The sequence below is a fragment of the Manis pentadactyla genome, chromosome 4, assembly GCF_030020395.1.
Source record: "Manis pentadactyla isolate mManPen7 chromosome 4, mManPen7.hap1, whole genome shotgun sequence".
NCBI classification, from domain to species: Eukaryota; Metazoa; Chordata; class Mammalia; order Pholidota; family Manidae; genus Manis; species Manis pentadactyla.
The window spans coordinates 78,550,460-78,572,573 of record NC_080022.1 but is presented as its reverse complement, the minus strand read 5'-3'; the positions used below and the strand labels follow the sequence as shown (position 1 = coordinate 78,572,573).

General features: G+C 41.8%; 1 protein-coding gene across 2 annotated transcripts in view; it reads left to right on the top strand.

Moving 5' to 3' along the window:
* TGFBR3 (transforming growth factor beta receptor 3) overlaps window positions 1–22,114 on the top strand; it is a 186,785-nt gene that overhangs the window by 61,635 nt on the left and 103,036 nt on the right. For both annotated transcript variants that reach the window (XM_057500413.1, XM_057500412.1), the window contains one exon: window positions 17,765–17,949. In XM_057500413.1, the coding sequence (XP_057356396.1) occupies window positions 17,765–17,949 (185 nt within the window). The remainder of the gene's footprint in view (window positions 1–17,764; window positions 17,950–22,114) is intronic.

Genomic DNA, 22,114 nt, shown 5'->3' with positions numbered 1-22,114 from the left:
GTCCTTCAGTTTCTCTGGGCCTCAGTTTTCTCATCTACAGAAAAGACAGTTGAGATTTCCTTTTGTTTTAATGTGCCAAAGAAAGAAAGAGAATATTATGTTTGCAGGGTAGGCATGCGAATTGCCAAGGATCTTCCTGCTTGAAAACAATTAAGTTTTTAGCCCTTTATGAAAAGTAGACATCAAGAAGCTTTCCTTTTTTTTTCTTTTCCCCTTTCTTATTTTCCTCTTTTAGCCCCATTATCACTAAGATACTATTTACTGAAGGAAGGACTTGTGGAAACTTATGCAGTAAATAGGAAAAGAACCAACTAGGTAGTTAAGTCAAGTCTTTTTCATGAGTCATGCAGGAATCCCAATTTACATACTGTAGTTTAAATTGAAAGCTTTGTTAGTGAAGTATTAATTCAGACATCTGTATATACTTCTATAAAAGGAGAAAAGCCAAGACAGAGGGAGATGGGAACATCAAGTACATTCACATTTTTTCCTCATTACCATTAGCATCCTTCAGAAAGTTCTGATGAAAACTGAAGGCCCTTTCCAGTTCTTGGTGTACTTGCCTCAGTGGACCAAGTCAAGGCTGAGCTGGGGGGCCACCTTCCAGAAAGCACAGACTTCCTTTCTGAATGGAAATAATCTGTGTTTTTTTTTGACCTTTAGAATATTCATGGCCTTGCTAGAGCACATGGGCCAATATTTGTCCTGGCAAGGCCAGGACAGTGTACGATTGGTGTCCATGGGGAGTGCTTCACAAGCAGTTAAAAGTAGTGGGGGGAAGGTGACTATAGTTATGCAGATGTTTGCATCCTTTCTGGCTTAACAATCAAGGGGGTGATTTCTAACAGGCGGCATTTGAAACAAACAAACACTTGCAGTTCCTATTTGTCTAAACATTTGAGAACTTTGCCACCTTCAGGGTGTTCTTTTGCAAGTAATCTTGTCATCAAGAGGGGATTACATCTCATTTATTACACTGTGCTAATACCTGTAGTCTTCTCCTAGAGAATGTTAGATACAGACGTAGGAATGCACAGTTTCCATGTCTTTTGAACAATGTGTTCTTTATGATGCTTTGTAAAAATACCGTCAGAAGGCTAGGGATTTGCATTAACATACTAAGCTAGCTGGGGTTAGGCCCCATGGTAGCTTTTTTTAATCAGGCCAGAGCCAGAGTCCAAAGCCTAAGGTAGAGTTAAAAGCTACTGATCTTATTTCAGAGAAAATACATAACTGGAGTTCTTGTTGTGTGCTGGATTCTTGGGTTCTTAGTGAGGGCAGTAATTCTTGCAACTTAGGGCCACAGTTTGGTGCTGTCAGACATGTAGTTGCAGAGGTGATAAATGGTAAGGTCCTCAGAGGTTAGATGAATTCATATGTGGTGACTTGGAGATGTTTTCTTCAATAAAAATATTCATTATGCGGGAGTAATGGAAAATAATCAGATCCTTATATAATTGAAATCCTGTATTAATTTAGGGGAAGAAAGCAAAATCAGTATGTTTTATTCTGCTTATGTAAAGGGATATAAAAGAATGCATGTAATTAAATTTATTAATGCTTCATTTCGCTTTGATGTGCTCCCACTAGGTAAAGCTATACTTAAATGTTAACGCTTATATGTGACTGTAAAGTGTCAGCCGAGTCCCATAGATGGGAACCACAGTCTCCAGTGATTTTCAAAATACAGTCCCTGAACGATGAGGAGACCGTAGGACTGAAACAGGTGGTGTGCTCAATTTAACTGGATATTTGGGGGGTCAGGAAGAATCCGACACAGTCTAATCACTGTCAGGAGTGATTCTGACAGCCCATTTTGCTGGCTGTTAGTTGTATGTATGTTTGTTGTTCAGTTGCTCAATTAAACAAGGGAAATGTCTGATAAAAAAAGTAGATATAAAAGAATAAGAGTGAAGCTCAAGGGTTAGGTATGAAAAATAATTGAGAAAAATGAGTAGAAAGAAAGAAAAATAGATGTTTTGATAATCTTTGTCAAATGTTTTCTCAAAGATCAGTTGCAGATTTAAAGTCTCATGCAGATGTAGGCTCTTGCCCACAGGAGCTTCCTGATAGGAATTCAGCCTTGAGTTGAACCTTGAGATAGGTTCTTTTCTTTTCTTCTTTTAATTACTAAGCAACCAGTTTGTTGTAGTTTGTTGATTTATTTTCTCCTCTTACTCCTTCTATTGCATGAGTGCTGTTTATTCTGGAATGCTGGGCACCCACATGTAGAATTAGGATTTGCCTGCCACTGTTCTAACCAGGAATGGAGAAAATCTGACCCGATATTTCAATTCATAAGTTTAAGTGGGCTCAGAGGGGTTCTAATCCACAGTTACTTGCTTGAAGTTCCAATCTCTAAAGTCCCCATCTCTTTACATAATCAATACACCAGTTCTCACAGTGGACACTCTCTGCTCTGTCCTTTCTTGGCCTTCTTCCTTCAGGTGTTGAGGAAGGGTCTGATCAGAGCCAGCTTCTTTCCTCTTCAGTGGACTTTATAACAAAGCATTAAAGTCCATACTTTTTGTTAGGCAAATCCAGTTTATGAATTCTTTTATAGGTATCTCACTTTTAGACTTAGAGAATTCTTTGCTGTCCATTACTTTAGGTCATTTCAGCATGGTAGGTAGTATCAGCCCCTGTTTACGGGGATGGAACTAAGTGAAGTGGCCCAGTCAAGCAGCTGGTTAGTGGCAGAGCTGAGAGGCGAGCCCAGGTCTTCTGACTTTAAGCTCAGCCTTCTTTCTTCTGTGTTCCTAAGATCTGTTATGCCATGTTGTGAACTTCTTTTTGGAGGGGGAAGAAAAGAATGGTGAAGAGAAAGGAGGTTCTTTCTATTGATTACCTTGTATAGTTATTGGTAATATCTTTATAGTTGTATAAAGCTTCCTGATTTAATAAAAAGAACACAAACTTCCAAATGCGTGATCTCATTTGTTTTCCTAACAATCCTGAGGATTAGGTAGGACAAGTATTATCCCTATTTTAAAGATGAGACAACCGAGGCCCCGGGAAGTGGTGTATTATTAGTAGAATTGGAACCATTACTCAGATAGGGTTGGACCAAGACTAAAGTAAATGAGATTTAAAGGTGGGCTTTTCCTTTCTGTAAAATATATGGAGCACCTATTGGGTGTCAGCTGCTGTGTTAGATGTTGTAGATTCAGAAAAACCTCTTTTTTAAATTGATCAGGATAGTAAAGGTTCTTAGAGTTTGGGAGGCTATGGGAGTAAACTTTGTTTAAGGAGATCATTTCTTTAGTGTGGAGGAGGTTGTGAATTTGGGAGACGTTATGTTATAAAACTGCAGCCAGATACATGTTTACTTTTTTGAGGGCCTGTTTTATTTGCTGGTTTATTCACTCCTATGTGTTAGGATAGAAAAATAAATATAGTTCTGTTTTGGCTCCCTGAAATAGTTTATATTTTCTGGAATTTCCTCACTTAATTGTCTTTAATATTCCAACGTTTTATTATGACTCACTTTGGCTCTACAATAATAGAAGTAGTAGGTGTAGGCCTGTTTGAAGGGGCTTGTAAAGTAATTTGGGAGAAATATATTTTTGAAGCCCGTAAATGTTAATTTTTTTCTTCGTCTTGAGATTGTTTCACGGGTGTCAGTTCTGCATATATTTCAGATGGGAGAGGATGAAAAGTTAGGAGTTAAAAGAGCATGGCTTAACTTTTTTCTTTGGCTCAAATACCTAGTTTTACCATAAACTACTGAAAGTTTCCTGTTCTTGTTTGATAAAAAAGTGCACTTCCATTCATTGTTTCCATGCAACTTCCTATACTTTCCACAGTAAAAAAAGTTGAAATCTTGGATAAATTATGAGTTATCTCTGGGGCAAAGAAACTCTATTTCATCTAAGAAAAGAGCTCAAGAGAGGGTCTCCCTGAGCCTGGGAAACTGCAGTGGTCCTCAGTCTGTGCCCTTCCTTCCATGACTGTGGTTGGCAGAGTGCAGTCTGACCCTTACTTCTAGGCTAATATGAGAAGGCAGGGAAGACTCCACATCATGACTTGGTTTTAGAAAGCTGCAGAGGGGGTCACTGTACTGTAGAGAGGCTCTTGAGAGGCCTTGTTGTGCGTTTTCTACGTGAAATGTCACTGTCTGGCGACTGGCCCACCCTGCACTGTGTGGTCCGCAGTAGATCATCTGCACTTACCTGGTTCAGGGGCCACTGGTAGGAGGGTCTGCTCTCTATGATGGTGTCTGCCAGCACTCATGGGAGAGTGAGGATGGGAAGCAATGGTGGTGACACATCTTATTGAAGAACTATGGTGGAAGAATGTGCAAGTGATGCTAAGATCATAATCAATCTGGCACTTGCAGGTTAAATATCTCTTCATCCTGAATGAAGACACAGGGGCAGGAGAGATACCATGAGCCTTTTGTACATGCACACCTGAGATCTAGTCATGTATTTACATGTTTCTCTTCTTGAAAAGATAACATTTCTAAAAATGCCTGAAGCCCTAGAGCAATAGGATAGTATGGCTTTTCACACAGTTTGTGTGTGAACTAAATTCCCAAAAGTTTACCCTTCTTAGGTATAGGCTTCCCTTTCTTGGATGACTTGCCATTCAAATTAGATTAGTATGGACAGTATTGCTAATACTGTTGCTAATATTGTCACAACTATTGCTGTACAGTGGCACTTTTACAGCAGGTTTGTGCATCTGGAGCCCATGAAGACAGCCAAAATATGTGGTGAGGTACAAGGAAAATAGCTGCCAAAGTCCATCTAGGTCACTCCGTAGGTGGGATGGCCCTCACGTGGAGCTTGTTGGCTTTGAAGGGAGTATAAAAGATAGCATGTGATGGGTTTGAGGCAGAGACACAGGCCTGTGTCCAGAGTTGAAAAAAGGAAGTATAGAAAGTACAGGTAGAACTATAAGACAGACTATAGGACCATTTGAAGTAGTGGTAAAAATGGAAGTACTGTACCAAGTTCAATGAACTGTAATTAGTATTCATGATGATATTCCTAAGTCCTCAAAAAAATTTAAAAAGTGATATTCATGATGCTTAAAATATTGAGACAGCCAGGAAGTCATTATGCACGTAGTATGTTTTAGTTAGAGTTTCCTTAAAAATGACTAAAGTCTCTTTCTTGAAAGAAGTCAAGCCTTAGTTATGGGGAAGATTTGCTTAGATGAGATATCTCAGTACCAGTTGAATAAGTGAGGCATTTGCTGTGAGGTGGTAAGTTCGTTCTCTGGACCAGATGAAGGAAGGTTGGGAGGAAGGGAGGCTGATACAAAATGCTGAGCAGAAGAATTAATTACTCCTTTAAATAATGGATTAGTGTAGCTGTGGTACATTTTTCTGTGAAAATCTTGAAACAAAGCCCTTTTTGTTTTAGGAATTGGCATGCAAAGGGTTTTATTCTCAATCGACCATTTCAAAGTATTAGAGCTCGTCTCCGTGCGAGAAAAGGTGAATTCCCTCTGGCAGAGTGGTTTCCCAAGGTACACTTGGGAGGAGAAGAGAGGAGCTAGTTGATCCAGAGTGGAAAAACACTGAAGAAAAGCTTTTCCCAAAACAATACACAGATTTCAGAAAAACTGGAATTGCTTTGATTGAATATGACAAACTTAAAAAAAAAAGTTGAGCTTTGAAATGTCATATGCCACATCTGTTTTGAAAGATTGCTTTGTCAAATGCAGATGTGTGTTTATAGTACTTAACTGTGTGTGAGGTTTTGTCACGAGTAGGCTCAGTAGATGTGTTTTGGAACAGGTATGTCATGTTATCCCAGTTTTAAGTTTTTTAGGAAGAATTTATTAAACAAGTGTATAATAATTTGTCTTTAGATTGAACACAATTTGATTAAATAAAATCCCCTTACCTTCAATCCTTTTATTAAACTGAACTGATATCTCTGTTTAGATTTTATTCTCTCAGAAGTTGTTTGTTGATCAAGCATGGCAAAATCCAAAATTTTTGACTTATTACATAGCATTTTTAAAAACTGAGATCACAAAATCCCCAAGTGCCTTTAGCAAACTAATGCCACTTTATTTTTTGCCTTCATACCTACATTAAAGCAAATTATTTGTTTAAATAGTTAAAATAAAATCTTCCAATTCTAAAGTAGGAGTTTTGTGCATACTATAGAGGATTGCTTGGAACCCTGAGTGAAATTCACTGTAGAGTGTATTCCCTGTATTTTTAATGAGGTCATATAAGGAAAGTTATGCACTAATGCTTTTTTGTAAAATGACTCTTGAAATTACTGTTCTCTTGCATTAATATAAGCCTCTAAAGTTCAGACCTAGGAAAATTTTTTTCTTACTCAGAGAGCTGATTTGTTTCCTTTTTATGGGATCTTGTAAGCATCACATTTTCTCTTTTACCTTGGCTGCTGGGAAGCTCAGAGCTTGGTTTGGTGCTCAAATGTAGTAGTTTACTTTAGCTATGTTCTGTGATAAGATTTCTTTTTTGTCATAGCCATGTTTTAATTGATTGGCAGCTGAAGTGGATTTTCTGGGCCTGTTTTTTGTTTATTTTTTTGTTATGAGGCTCTGAATTTCCTTTCTAGAAGTGTATAAATAATAAAAGAACATATATAGCATGACATTTTGGTTGGGTCAGAAATTTCCTAGGAGTAGAACCCCCTAAAACTGGGGATGCTTTGCACCTAGAAGCCATGGCCAAACTTTGCCTGAATATCGGGAAGGATTGGAAGAAAAGGCCTCGTCACCAACTACTTCATTAGGTCTCTTAAATCCTCAGGCTGACTGTAAGGGCATTGAACTATATGGAGCCAAAGTTCCTTTAAACTTTAACACTCTGTGATTCGTAACATTAAAGGAGACTGGGATGAGTTAAAAATTATCTTTTTTTTAGAACACACCCCGTAGTTGGAGAGATGGTAATAATAATTATAGTTATATGATTATAAAAATGAGTTAATCTTAAGAACAGTCTGAGGGGCAGATACTATTGTTATTTCCATTGTAGATGAAGAATTAGACACGGGTTCCAGAGCTAAAGTGAGGCGGGGCTGAGATAGAAACTTAGGAGCCTGGCTCCGTGGTCACAGAGAGTCAGAGTTTTGGTTGTTTTGAGGAATTCATCTCTCAACAAGTCTTTGTGAACACCTGCCACATTCTAGGCCCTGAGCCAAGCACCAGGACAGATACGAGGATAGGCAAAAGGAGCATGGTCCTTGTCTTTGTGGGGCTGCCAGCTAAGTAGAAGACACACAAACACATGCACAAATAGATGTAACAATAGATTTGTAACTAAAAGCTCATAAGGTTGTAAAAGTAAAGTATAATAGGTATAATAGGCTTATGGGATTTCTGCATTGTATCAGGCACAAAACTGTGCTTCTGAGGCAGGGCTACTTAGCTGGGCACAATCTTCTCTTTCCAAGGTCCAGTGTTCCATGGTCTACCCTAAGTAGTCCTGTCAGCGGCAGTGCTTGATTGGCCCATAACTGCTGCAAACTCTGGAATCACCAGCTCCATAGATCCTCCTCAGCCTTTTCGCTTCACTGTGAAAGGAGCAAGGAGCACACACATGAGTTAGCTGCTCACAGGTTTCTCTGCAAACCATCAACTGTTTCCCTTCTAACAGAAGCACCTGAGCAGTGAAGTAGCTAGCTAGTTTGATGAGGAAGGAATATGGTTTAGTATTGTAATTGGATTTGATATAGACTCTAGTGCTTGGTAACTTGGCATTCATGTGAAGCACTTCCTTCATTCCTTTGACAACCGATTGTTGAATGCCCTGATTAAATATAAAACCCTTAAACATATTTCAGCTCATGGCCCAGTTTGCATGCATGGCTATAATTAGTAACAGTTCACATGGCCAAGCCAAACGTTGGTAGATTTTGCTTCCTTAATCTTTTGTCTCCTATGTATCATCAGGACAGGTGGTTACAGGCTGTGATTTGACTCCCAATAGTTGTTGTTTCCACTTCCATCTTTCCTGACCATCCCTGACTATTAGAGCTTCTTGTCTGTCACTTACCCAAACCCTGTACCCCAGCTGTAATGGAGGGCTTATGTCCCAGAGAATGCCTGATGCAGTGTTTTCCACCTTGTTGTTTCTGTGCACATCCCTACCTCTGCTTCTCCCATCTTTTTTCTTTCTTACTAGATACCAGACTGCTAGAGGTAAAAAAGAGAAAATTAGTTTAGTGTTATCTTAGGTACCAGTCATGTCTGAGAGAGGAGCAAGTTTGGTGATGTTATCCCTCAGGGTTAATGAGGGGCAGCTTTCCAGCCTTGCAAATCTCACTTTGCCACAAAATATTACGTTAGTAGGAATTAAATTACAATGTCTATTGGTTACATGGCTGAATTGCATTTGATGTCATGAATCCAGATCAATTGTACTTTTAATAAAAATGTGTCCTCCCTTTAATTATTTTGTGTCTCTCAAACTCACCTGGTAGAAGAAAACAGATTGCATTTTCCTCCATCCTCCAAATCTTCAGATTTGTTCTTGGTCTCTGTGCTGAGCCATTTAGGCAATAACACCCCATAAATTTTCATCTCCCCATAAATGAATACTGTAGCCAGTGTTCCCTTCATCCCCAGTTTCCTTTAGCTCTTCTCAGAAGAACAGGACCAAGTAAACCACCTGTGAGATTGAAAGTAGAAAAGAAAGTTGGCCAAGATGGTGCCATGTTACTCCTTTTGGATGGTGAGAATTTTCTGGGGGCAGAAACATGGACTGTTCTCACCTTTGGGAGTAGTAGTTCCAGAATGTGCTCAAAGAACAGGAATTTTTACTCTAATACTATACATAGTTTTATTTCAAATCTTCCCAGTGTAATTGTTATGGATAATTTGTGGGGAGGAATGGCTAAGCAGTAGTATAAGAACATCTTATCTTAGATATTTTTGTTAATCATGCTGAAAGCTCATAAAGAAAACATTTTTTTCAGTGGAGAAAATATTTTCATTCATTTATTTCTCCTTCCCCCGGGGGACTTTATGTCTCTAATAGTACTTGAAATTTGTAAAGCATATGCATGCATAGTGTCTCGTTCTATCTTCCAGTCAAGCCTGTCATAAAGTAAGAGAAAGATGAGAAGCCGAAAGACAGGGTCAGACTAGTCAGTGGCAGATCTGGATTTAAAACACAAGCCTTTGAGTTGTGCTCATTTAAATTTTCTTTTCATGTCTGTGAATTTGTTTTAAAATTGCTTCTATTATTCTAGGAGAAAACTGTCATCCTCTCTTCTTAAAGTGGTGACTAAAAATGCTTGTGTACAGAAATGGTAGGGTCTTGGTCAGAGTTCTGGTCCAGGGCTCCTCCTATACCAGTGTCTAATACAAGGGCTCTTCTCTGGAGTACCCAGTGGTGACTTCTGGGACATGGTCTGTGCTACCTTTTCTCTTCAGGTTATATAGAGACACAAAATGAAACAATCCCACTTCTCACAGAGATGCATCAATCCCCTCTGATACTTCTTGGTTGGATATAGGAAGAGCAAGTGCCCTTTATAATAAACTTGGCATCTGCCAACACTTTGAGAATTTAGATTCTTAAAGAGCTCTGTCCATTGTTTCCTTTTGAACTTTTAAAAACACAACTTGAACACAGGGCATTCTTCAACATGGTTGCACGATGGTTTCAACACAACAGTATATAAATATGCACTGGCTTTTGGCCCAACAAGTTGGCAGTTGACTTCTTGGAAGAGAGTTGGTTTGTCAAGAGGAAGGTTTACATTTAGATATTCATGTAGAGGATGAAAGAAACTATGATCAGATATGCCTAAGCAGTTGTGCTGTAGAAAAATCTGGCGGTTTTTCCTTAGAAATCCACATTACAGGTTTGAGGTCACTGTGCATTCTTCTGCCTGTCTTTTTTCCTACCAAGGATAAACTTGAGTCTTAAGCCAAGTTTTCATGTTGAAAAACCCAGGCGGTGGCTGTGGTGGAAGGGCCCCATTTGGATTTTAATGGTGGTACATTCTGCAGCTCCATCCCCATGGGGTTGTAGCTCCATCCAGTGAGTTGTAATCTGAGATGGTATAAACATGAGCATGCATTGTGCACACTGAAGGCCCTCTCGAGCTCAGGGCCTTCCAGGTGTTTTTTCTTGGAGCTTTGTTTTTGCATCATATCATGGTGTTTGTCACATTCCCCTCTTGTAAAGCTCAATTAGAGCCAGGCTGTGCCGTTGGCTGAGAAATCATTTTAGGTGCCCTTTCTTAGGGATTGTTGCATCCCAAGGGGGTAGAAGGAATTTTCAGCTCAAGGGCAGAATAGATCTTGCAGTGCCCAGTCCCACAATCTGTGGGAGTTTGTCGCACTTCACAGCTGACAGCATTGCAGAATTCCCTATGGGACAATAACTGAAACTCTCATTAGCCAATAGTGTTGTTGGAATAAAATCTCCCCACTGCAGTGTCTTGGTCCCAGGCTATAATGTTACCCCTTGATTCCCTCTGCATCTTTACCACTTTTATTACCACTGAACACACGCTCCTCATTAGTACCCTGGGTGATATGGGGAATCAGTGTGCTGGAAATTATGTGGAATAGGTACCAGATGTTTGCGTCAACTTGGTATGCACTGGTATTTAGAATGCTCAAGAATCACATTTATTAAATGTGAAAATTACTTACAATACCTTCCTCCAAACAATGCTCCCTCACCCCCATATTTTACTCCTTGCTGCTTGAGGTGTGATGTTAATTTCTTTTGGGACAGATTAAATTTAAAGGGTGTGCAGCAAATACATCTGGTCCCAAATGCTTTGTCTGTATTCTGTCAAGTCTTAGGGCTGGCCCGCAGCCAGCATGATGTGGGGGTTCTGTAACGGCGATCGGAATGCTGTGTTGTAGCTGAAGGACATAATGAAAGGGTGAGTCCATTTGCATTTTTTTCTGTAAGTGGAACTGGGAATTTAGACATTGATGTTATAGCCAGATCTTAGGAACATTTCCCATGTGTGCAGATAAGCAAGCATTAGTGAAAAAGAGGACGAGACATTTGGTAAAATGAGAAATGGTCTGTGCCTTCTCATTAAGGTTATGAAGGCTTTTAAGTCAACCAAAAGGTTGCAAGTGTGAACTAAGCAGTTTATTTTATTTTATCAGACATGAGTTAGTATTTGTGTTCGGCCAGTACATCTGTGCATCAAGGCCTGTGGTGAAGGGCTGGCAACTGCAGAGGAGAATCAGGCGGTGCCTTATCATGGGAAGAGCACGGATTCGGAGTCTGAGAGACCCAGGTTCGAATTCTACCCTGTCAGTTACTGGTGGCATGTGGCCTTTGGCAAGTTACTTAACCTCTCTGAGTCCAGTTTCCTTCACTCTAAAATGGGGGTTTTAACACTGTCTTTACAGTGGTGTTAAAAAAAAAATATGTGCACAGCATGTGGCCCAGAGAAAGGTGTATGCTAACAGTGGGCATGAAGAATTCCACCCTGACTTATGAGGAGGTGGAGGCCCAGGGGACCAGCACAGGTGTCATGGTGCTGCCCAGGTGGCCAGCTGACGAATGAACGGAGGCCCTGCTTTGTGAAGGAGGCCGTTTGGTCTGGGCTACATGGTGAGTTCCTCACCGCAGAGTTTACTTGAATCTGGCTGTCTTCAGGTCGGTAAATGTTTGTAGTAAATAGAAGTAGCATCTTGTGGGTGAATAGAGATCCTGTGTCTGTCCTGGTGGCTAAGGAGGATGTACCAATCAGGAAAAGCTGAGTCTGATTTCAGGTCAGGAAGGAGGAGGATAAGTCAGACAAAACACAACACCTAGCGAGGTTCTGAGGAAATCAGATTGCTTGAGTAGCCAGTGGAGAAGGATCAAACTCAGTCATGCTTTGAGGCCAAGGGAAAGTTAGATATCTTTGGGAATTAGACCCAAAGAATCCCAGACAGGGCATGGACTAGATTCCTGGAATAAACAGAAAAATCCAGCTTTGGAGGCACAGTGAAGAATGTCTCTGGAGGTGAACTTGTGTATGGGTCTTGTCGGGAAGGGCTTTACTGAAATATGTACCCAGCTCTGGGGTTTGCAACAATTTATGTATAGTGGGAATTGTATCTGGTCTACCCACTTTCTTCCTGTGAGGCTTCAGACATAGTACCTGTAACCTGCCTTTTCACTGTACAGTATGGGGCAAGACCAACTGGAGTGTGTGCCTGCGGTGCTGGTGCTTTCAGCCAGCCTGTCCTTCCACAGGCCTGTGCTCTGGCTGACCCTACAGTGGGATGGCTAACTGTGCTGAGTGGCGCCAGCACCAGAGCATGGTGCACACTTGCCTCTTAAGTGTGGGGAGGAGATTGCTCAGGGAGGGAAGGGCTGGGGGTTCCAGCCTTGGGGGACTGCCAGGGAGAGCCTACACCAGCAGCTCCAGAGCTCATAGGTCACCGCAAAAGTGAGCAGCTGGGTCATACAGGTTTTTGGAGCACGTTTTCCTCGTTTCCAAGCCTTTGTGGCTATGAGATGCTGCATGTGGGCCACGTGGTATTCAGCGAGACTCAGGCCGCCCTGCTGCCTCAGGCTTGTGCAGTAAAGCCTGGTGGGGGGTGGAGCACGTGCTTCCCAGGTGGAAGCTTTTCTGACTGGAGACAAGTCTGGGGTTGTGTGGGCCAGCTGCTGTAGAAATCACCATGAGGCCAATGGGAAAGGACAAGGACGGGAGATTGAAGCAGGAGGCTCGCTCTGGCCTTGGGACAGGGACACGAAGGCTTGGCGCTGACGTGGGAGGGGGTGGGATGGAGAGAAAGGCCTTGCCAGAAGAGGACACAACAGGAGGACAAAAACGGTTATGTTTCTGGCCTTCTGTGACATTTGCAGGTGGGGAAGCTCAAAACAGGTCTTGATTTTTAGCAACCAAATATGCCACATCCTTCATCTCATGACTGATTTTTTTCCTTTAGTACAAGATTGAAGCTTTGGCTACTAGGTGAAGAGTAAAAGGAAGAACTCTAGGATGAGTGTCCTATTCATCTGAAATCCTTAGAGCATGGAGCTCCTCTTGTTTCCTCTCCTGTCCTCTCTGGCCCCCTTCCCTTATTCCTATTTGAGGGTGCACTGTGTGCCAGACAGTGTGCTGGGATAAGGGATAGGCAGTAAACAGATTGGGATTCCATTCTTTTGTAATGTTTTGCTGTCTTTGGGGCTGTGCAGACATTAAACAAATAAGTATCACGTGAAGTATAGTGAAGAAAAATAGTACCATGGGAGTATCAAAAGTATATTTAATTGTAAGAGAAGTAAGAGAAGCTTCCTTGAGAGATCTGAAGAATGAGTAAGAGTTGCCACACCAAGGCAGGGGAAAGGGGAAGGAATGATGGAGAAAGTATTCTTGGAGGAAACCTTGAATGTGGAGGCTCAGGTGGGAAGAAGGTTGGCACCTTTGATGAAAAGTATATTAAATAAGGTAGGTTAAGCTGCAAGTATCAGGAAACCCTGATAAGCTTGAATAGGAAAAAACTTACATGTGTTCCATATAAAAAGAAGCAGTCCAGAGCTGATTCAACAGCTCCATGTTCATCATAGACCCAGGTAACTTCTGTCTTACTGCTTTGCCTGACTCAGCATCTCAGCATGTTGCTTCCATCTTATGGCCCCAGATGGCTGCTCCAGCTTTAACCATCACATCTGCCTTCCAGCCAGCAGGAAGGAGGAAAGGGCAGAAGAACACAACTCCTTCCCTTTATAAGAAACTTCTTGGAAATTGCACATGTCACCTCTGATTATATCTTCTTAGCCAGAATTTGGTCACATGGCCATACTTAACTGTGCAAGCATTAGGGAGGATTTCCAGGATGATATTGGAAAGGAGTGGTGAGAGGGAGTAGCCTTGGCTTGTTCCTGATCTTAGTGAGAAAGCTTCTAGTTTCTCACCACTAAGTATGATGTTAGCTGTAGGTATTCTTTAGCGAGTTGAGGGAGTCTCATCTGCTCCTAGTTTGCTGAGAGTCTTTTTTTTTTAGCATGAATGACAGTTAGATTTTATCAAATACTTTTTCTGTATTTGTTGATATGATCATTTTCTTCTTCTTCTTCTTTAGCCAGTTGGTGAGATGGATTACTTAAATAATTGATATTTGAATGTTGCATACCTGGGATAAAGCCTACTTGGTTACAGTATATACAGTTGACCCTTGAACAAGACAGGTTTAAACTGCATGAGTCCATTTATTTGTGGATTTTTTTCCAATAAACATACTGGAAAATCTTTTTGAGATTTGTGATAATATGGATAAACATTTTTTTCTCTACCTTACTTTATTTTAAGAATACAATATATAATACATAGACAAAATATGTTTTTACCAACTGTTTATGTTATCAGTAAGGCTTCCCATCAACAGTAGGCTATTGGTAGTTGTTTTTTGGGGAGTCAGAAGTTATACATGGATTTTCAGCTGCATGGGGTGTCGGCACTCCTAAGCTCCACATTGTTCAAGGGTCAACCGCAATTCTTTTTACACATTGTTGGATTCATTTTGCTAATATTTGTTGAGGATTTTTGCATCTATGTTCTGAGATATTAGTCTGTAGTTTTCTTGCAATGTCTTTGTCTGGTTTTGCACTAGGGTAATGGGGACCTCACAGAATGAGTCAGGAAGTATTCCCTCTGCTTCTGTTTTCTGAAAGAGATTGTAGAGAATTGGTAAAATGTCTTCCTTACATGTTTGGTAGAATGCGTCAGTGAGCCCACCTGGGACCAACATTTTTAAATGAAAAATTTCACCACACAGAGATGTTAGCCCCAAAGGCAGGTCTGAGTCTGAGGCCTTGGGTAACAGTGGCAACTTTGGAACAATTACTTAAGTTCGTTGAACTTAAATTCCTTTTCTTTAAAATAATTAGGATTATAGCACCTAGCACCACCCAGCTAAAGTGAACACTTAACAAACAGGAACAATTTAGTTTAGTGTAGGTTTTATTAAGCCAGACTGACATTGTATGTTGACCTGTTGAAAGCACATTGGGGGATGGGGGTAGATAATTCCTGAGTTCTCTCCCCACCCTCTTGTTTTTTTGGTCGTTTTGGCTTAAGGATCGCTTAATCATATGTTGTAGCTTTTTTCTTTTATAAACTTGAGGGGAAAAAAATTCATTTAGGAACCTCAAAAACCAAATACTGCTCCTGGGTGTCCAGTGGTCAAGGATACACTAAACTAAATGTGTTTAAACTTTGACCCCAGTGGTTCTCCATAAAGTGCAGCTGTCCCATCATTTGATCAGAATGGGCCCTGTGCATTGCTTTCTCTTCTCTGAGACCTTGAACTGACTTGTATGAGCCATGGCTGGAGCTGCAGCCCATGAGTGGGGGTCTGCCCTGTCCTGGACTCTGGCAAGGCAGAGAACACAGACTCTCGTGGGAGAAGTGCTGGTCCTCAGCACAGAGAGTGTACACATCCCTCCCTCACTGGGTAAGACCATGTCCTTTGATTTGGTGCTAGTAATTTTTTAATTCTGACCCAGTGTAGAGATGCTCAGTGTGGTGACTTAAGGAAGGTGCTGACGGTTAATGGTGGCATTGTAAGGAGGGAGCCATTCAAGCAGATTGGGAGCCTTTTGCCTACGTGTTTTGGGTGGATCTACAGCCCTGTTGGAGCTTTTCACATACATACAAAATTGGAACTGAAAAGTAATTTTATTTGTGGTAAAAGCAAATTCACAGCAGGAGGCTATGGAACCAGTTCAGAAGGGTTTCTCAGTGTGGGTAGCAATAGCTGCTGTGTGTCCCCAGAGCTGAGTAGAAATAGGAGACTTCCTCCCGAGCTTTGGAGTGTGAAATACCCCAGTCATCCTGCTGCAGGTGGTGAGGGCCAGACAGGGAGCAGCAGGGGGAGCACCTGCTCATACTGTTTGCCCAGCACAGGGACTTCAGGGAATCACATGTCTGGTGCCCTCCTGCCTTTGCTGCCATGACATCTTCCTTCACCACCTCTCTTTCTCAGAAAGCAGCTGGTCACAGTGCAGCAATACTGAGGGTGGCAGTGTTTCTTTGAGAAGGTACATACTTCATTTCAGACCAGATAACTATTATCAGCCTAGATAATTTCCATGAGTTCTGAAATAGACTTGGCACACCAGGAAGGCTGTCTGCTTATAGTAGCTGTGGGGGTGCAGATTGCCTGGTTCTGAACCGTGTTTGTTTGTTGGACTGGGGCTGTAATCCTGGAGAGTATTTTTATTATAGAAGTCAGGAAGAACTAATTGCAGTGTGTTCAGATTTTTTATCAGGTTCCATTTGGAAGGTTGTGGTTTAATGGATGCTGTATGTTTAAGTCCCAGTGTCCCTAGCTACTGAGAGGAGACAACACCAAGCCTACAGAGGTGTGTAAGGCTACAGTATTGCCAGTTCCTCTTCCTTGGATACCCCTCGCTGTCAATCCAGCCAATGCAAAATGAGGCTGAAATGTAGTGAGGTTGTACCTCACCTCTCTGTAGAAATCTGTTTCCCATGTAAGCTCCTTCCAGCCAAATCAAAGTCCCTGGAATGGTGCCCTATCCACTGATCAGAGAAGGGGCAATTTTTTTTATAAGCTCACTGGTTCATTTAACAAGTGCTTTTTGAGCATCTCCTACATGCCAGGCGCTGTGATGGGAGCTGAGGATACAAAGATGAGAGACCCTCGGCTGTCAGGGAGGTCATACCAGACTGGCAAAGACAGAAGTATATATGAGTGGTTACCGTGCAGAAAGCAAAACAGCAGAGATGGGCAGAGAAATTATGGGAGGACAGAGGAAGAGTATCTCCCTCGGCTTGGGATGTTTGTTGGTGGGGGGTGGGGATTAGGGTAGAAGAGGACTTTGGGTAAAGGAAACAAGCTGGAATGAGACAGAGTTGGGAAACACTGTGGTATGTTCGGAGACTTATGAGCGAGTTGGAGTGGGGTGGGTGAGGCTGGAGAGATAGGAAGGGGCCAGGTCAGGAAAGGCCTTGTGTGCCAGGTTAAGGAGCTCAGGTTTTATTAACAGGCCAGCAGTTCTCAAAGGACGGGACACTCCTGAAGACAGAAAGAAGGGGGCAGGAGTTTGCATTTAGAATAACCATCCAGTTGAGCACCCTGGGTTGGGTGGACCATGCTTGTACGAAAGGTGGCTTGGAGAGATGGAGACTACAGGCTACTTTCTCAAATGCAGTTGTCTAGGGACAGAGACAGTGAGGGATTTAAGTTCTTACTGATCAGAGAAAGGAAGGAGGAGGAAACAGGAGCCAAGTATGACCAGAGTCAGCCTTTTCTACTGGAGGCTCTGCTTATCTCCTACCTCTCCTGGAAGGGTTTTTCTGACCTCTGGTCCAAACTTTGCTGCATAACCCTGGCCCCAGTTGCCTCTGCTCCTTACATTTTGCTTTGTATTGTTCTTAAATTTGTTTGCCTTTCTCTAAGAAGGGGAAGCCCTTAAAAGAGAGGGATGGTATCTTATACTGATTTTGCGGTTTTAGGTGTTTAATATTATTTATGTGTAATATTATAGGGGCTTCAGTCAATTTATTCCATTTACCTCTGATTTTCTTCTAAGAGAGGAAGGAAGAATTGAACACATGTCATATGGGAGGTTTCCTCCATCTGGAAGAATATACTTGGGACTTGTATATCTAAAGGGAATTTAAGTAATCAAATACACATCCAGTGTCCCAAAAGGAATTGAAGAAATTGGGCTCTTTTGCCATTTAGTTCTGGAAACAACTTACTTGGAAAGGCTCTTCAAGTGGGCTGGCAGTGGCTCAATCATCCACAACAATTACTTTAACTGTGGCACGTTTAGTTGCTGTTTCTAAGGGGCTCATGTTTGTGATTCCCTCTGCAGGTCCAGAGCCCAGCGCCCAGTGTGAGCTGTCGCCTGTCAATGCCTCCCATCCGGTGCAGGCCTTGATGGAGAGCTTCACCGTGTTGTCTGGCTGTGCCAGCAGAGGCACGATGGGGCTGCCGCAGGAGGTGCATGTCCTGAACCTCCGCGCGGCCGACCAGCAGCCCGGCCAGCCAGAGAGAGAGGTAGGCACAGGAGCAGGCTTTCTACCCACTGGCCCTCTGAGCTTGTAAGACCCTTTTCGGAACAAAGAGCCCTTTTCTTCCATTCTGTGTTTAACAGGGATGCTCATAGATGAATATAGGTGGGGAGGAGAATACATTGTACACTCGAGAGAGAAGGATTTCAAATAGCCAATTGCTGTCTGGACTGGGCAACTCTAGGACTTCTCTCTGGAGAGATTTGTTGGCTTTTTAACTTGCCTGCCCATGACGCACCCCTCCCCTGCATGTTAGAAAGCGTACTCTTACAAATTTCATTTTTTAAACATGGTTATGAGAAAACAAAAGAAGATACTGTTTCTCTGTAATTGTAAAATGTCTTTCTCACCTCCTCCTGTGCTCTTTCTTCTTTCTTTGCTCTGTCTTTTGAGCCTATTGCTTCTGCAGGATGATATACCTGGGAACACTGGAATAAAGATGGCAGTACTTTGTAACTTGCAAAAAGCCCCGAGGAGCAGCTCCTTACGCCATCCTGGCAGCTTCTTGAAGATGGTGGTGGTGATTATCCAAGCACAGAGTGACTCAGTATTTACTCTGTTCTCTCGCCCTGCATACACTTAACCCTGTGAAGTCCTGTTATTCTCCTCATTTTACAGGTGGCCGATAGGTGCAGAGATAACTCATCTGCCCAAGGCCATCACCTGAAGAGGGAAAGGCCTCCTCTTTCCTGTGGCTCAGAAATGACTAGATTGTGGGTGAAAGATCATTATTACTTCTTTTAAGATAACACACTGTTGTTATTCTTTCTGTTTTTAAGCTTATGTGTGTCAGAAATGGTGTCAAATCAAGAATTATCTCTCCAGGGAGAGAGAAACCACAGGAAATTACGATCACAGTAAAGTGTAGGAAAACTAATGCAGAATGGAATTTATCTATGAGCTTTTTTCTGGTCAAGAAAGTTAGTTTCCAGAACCATTCATTTGTGTGCCTCAACCACTCTGTCTTTTAGGGGTAGTAAGAGTAGGAGAGGCGAGGTGTCCAGAAGGAACAGCAAACTGATTTTAATCTCGTGAAAGTGTGCAGAGTTGGCTCATTTCAAAGACAAATCATCTGACATTTCCAGCTACACTGGAAACTATTGTTAAGACTCTTGGTTGCTCTCCATTGTTGCTGCAGCACACATTCCAGGTCAGCTTTCTTTATTCCAGTAATGTGTTTTTAATTCTTAACTCGTGGGGGAGGATTTGTGGTGGGAGGGGAAGGAGGATGGGCGTGCAGTGCCTACGAAGCGTTGCTGACTCCAGCAGTTCTTCAGCAGCAATAGTTATTCACTGTGTATATGCTCTCTCAGAGGAACCAAGAGAAAAAAGAAAGCCCAAGCTATTATGGAAGCAGCAGCGGCAGAAATTCTCAATGTTAAATTGTGCGGTACTGTTGTTGACTCTGAAAATAGATCCAAATAAGACTATTGGAGTGAAAGGGAAACACTTCAGGGATAACAGCGAGCTCTCCCACACTCGTCTCACTGCGTTAGATGGAGATGGACGTGGCAGTACTGGGAACACATAAAATTAGCCGGTGTCAGGGGACATCGTGGGTTTGGTGAGAAAGTAAAGAAAGAGGCCTGTAGGGGAGAGTCTGTAAAACTTGTTTAAAAACCTGAATATTATTCTTCTTCCTTCAATATTTGTATAGTATACGTGATGTGGGTTAGTGATTTGAAGGCAGTTTGAGACTAGGCCACTGAGAACGCTTGGATTCTTTCCTTCTTTGGGGACTTTTAAGAATTAGATGGTTGTAGTTCAATCCTGTTTGAAAAGTGTTGGGAAATGTGATCTTTGGAAATTCCATCTGGCTCTGAGCTGCCCTCACACAGCAGACCTCTGAGCACTTCATGTCTGCAGAGTGAGTGGTCCTCAGAGCAGTAGGGCTGGAACAGAGAGGGTGAAAGAGAGTTTGCTTACGGGTGATACGACGGTGGCAGAGAAAAGTTAAGTATCTCTTCCTTTCTTCATAGATGACTGTGGAGATACATTACTGTAGCCATGCAAACAGTTTTTAAAGATCATTTGAACCACATGACCCAACAATTCCATGCCTATGTATATACCCAGCAGAAATGAAAACATGTCCACACAAAAACCTGCTCACAAATGTCCATGGCAGCACTACTCATAATAGTTAAAAGGTGGAAACAACCAGAATGTCTGTCAACTGATGAATGGATAATATCATCAGTGTATCCATACAATGGAATGTTGCTCAGCAGTACAAAGGAAGTATTGATGCATGCAGCAACTTGGGTGAACCTTGAAAACATTACGTTAAGTTAAAGAAGACAAGACACACACTAAAGACCACATGCTGTATGATTCCATTTATATGAAATGTTCAGAATAGACAAGGTTAGATAGAAAGTAAATTAGTGACTTCTTAGGGCCCAAGGGCAAAAGAGAGGAATGGGGATTGCTGATGAGTACAGAGTTTCTTTTGGGGGTGCAGAAATGAATTCTAAAATTAAACTGTGGTGATGGCCTCACAATGGAATATGAATATACTAAATACCATTGATGAATGTGAATAAATGTGAATTTATTAAAAACCATTGCATTATACTTTAAAATGGGTGGATTTTATGGTATGTGAACTTTATTTCAGTAAAGCTGTTTAAAAAAGCTTTAAAAATAAAAATTCAACCAACCAATATTCTAATTAGCCCATACAGTTTACCTTAAATATATTTACTTTTTTTTACCAAGATTGCTTCCTCCTTCAACCTGAACTCACCCAACTCTTTCTGTTATTCTCAATGGATAACTTGATTTTTATAGACAATATGGTCTGTGCTAAAAATCATAGCTGATCTGCTTTTGGGGTAATAGTGGGGGGACCAGAAGCAGTCTTATGCATGTCTCTACTGAATGTTAAAGGCAAATATTTTTCAAAATGAAATGATTTGATTAATGTCATTGCTTATAAATGAACAAAAAGAATGCCATACTGGCTCCAAACCATTAATTGACTTTGACTCAGATGACTGTGGTAGTTGTTTTTCACAGTGTCCTCCTTAAATATGAGAGAATTACTATTTCCACCCACCTCCCCTGGCTTGTTACTGATGCAGGATAAGCATTAATATCTAATATAAATCATCCCTTCTCTATATCTTACCAACTTCCTACCTCCCAGGCACCATAAGACTCTTCAGCTGAGGAGAGGCTGCTGCTTTTCCTGTGTGGAGGTGACACAGCCTACACCTGGGAGTGATAGTTGACAGGTTGACAAGATTTGGGGAAACAGTTACCCTTCAGTTAGTAAGCAATTTTATAGGCCAGCAGAGGATTTGCATCAGGAACACACTTGTTACAATAATGTGTACCGAGCCCAGGGTAACAAAGCCCTCGGTGGGTTCTCATCAGGACAGCACAGACCTCTCGGTGTGTTTTTCATCTAAGACCACACCTTGCTTTGGTAACCACTGGTTTTGGAAACAACAGCCCTGGAAGGTAACAGGAAACTTGAAAAAGACTCCCTGGCCTACCAGGAGGGCAGAAAGGGAAAACCACTCCGAGAGATCAGCTTTGTCTCATAGAATCAGAGTGGGGTCATCATTTTCATCCTATATTATTCAGCCCCCTGTGCTCTTTGACTTCAAAGTAAAATGCACTCCCTGCCCTCCTTTCAGAGTTGGGACCTTCAGGGTGTCCCCTTATTTCGAGAAGGGTATGGCAGCACCAGAGGTTTGTTTACACTAACATACTTTCATTACTTGGTGGAATGGCAACAATCTTGTTTCCTATCATCTAATTTTTATGGTGACCTGCTTTTATATGGCCATGTGTCTTTTCTGTTTTTGACCTATCTACTGCTTACTTTGAAATGCTGTGGAGTATAACCCCCTAGTTACCATTACATATGTGTGCAAAAGTGATGGGCGTTTAAATCTGTATTTGTTTTGACATTAAAGGAGCGGCTGTTTAATGCGTGGGCCAGAGCCTGGCTGTAGGGGTGGAGTGAGGATCTGGGAGGCTCCGTTGCCCTGGGAAAGGGGCCAGATTTAGTAACTTCACCCTTCAGAAAGCTCAGATCCCTCCTCTATACTTTTATGTATTTGCTTGTTCTGTGCCTCATTCCAAAAAAGGATTTGGGATGGGTTTGTAACAGTAGACATATCAAAAGTGTAAGCAGA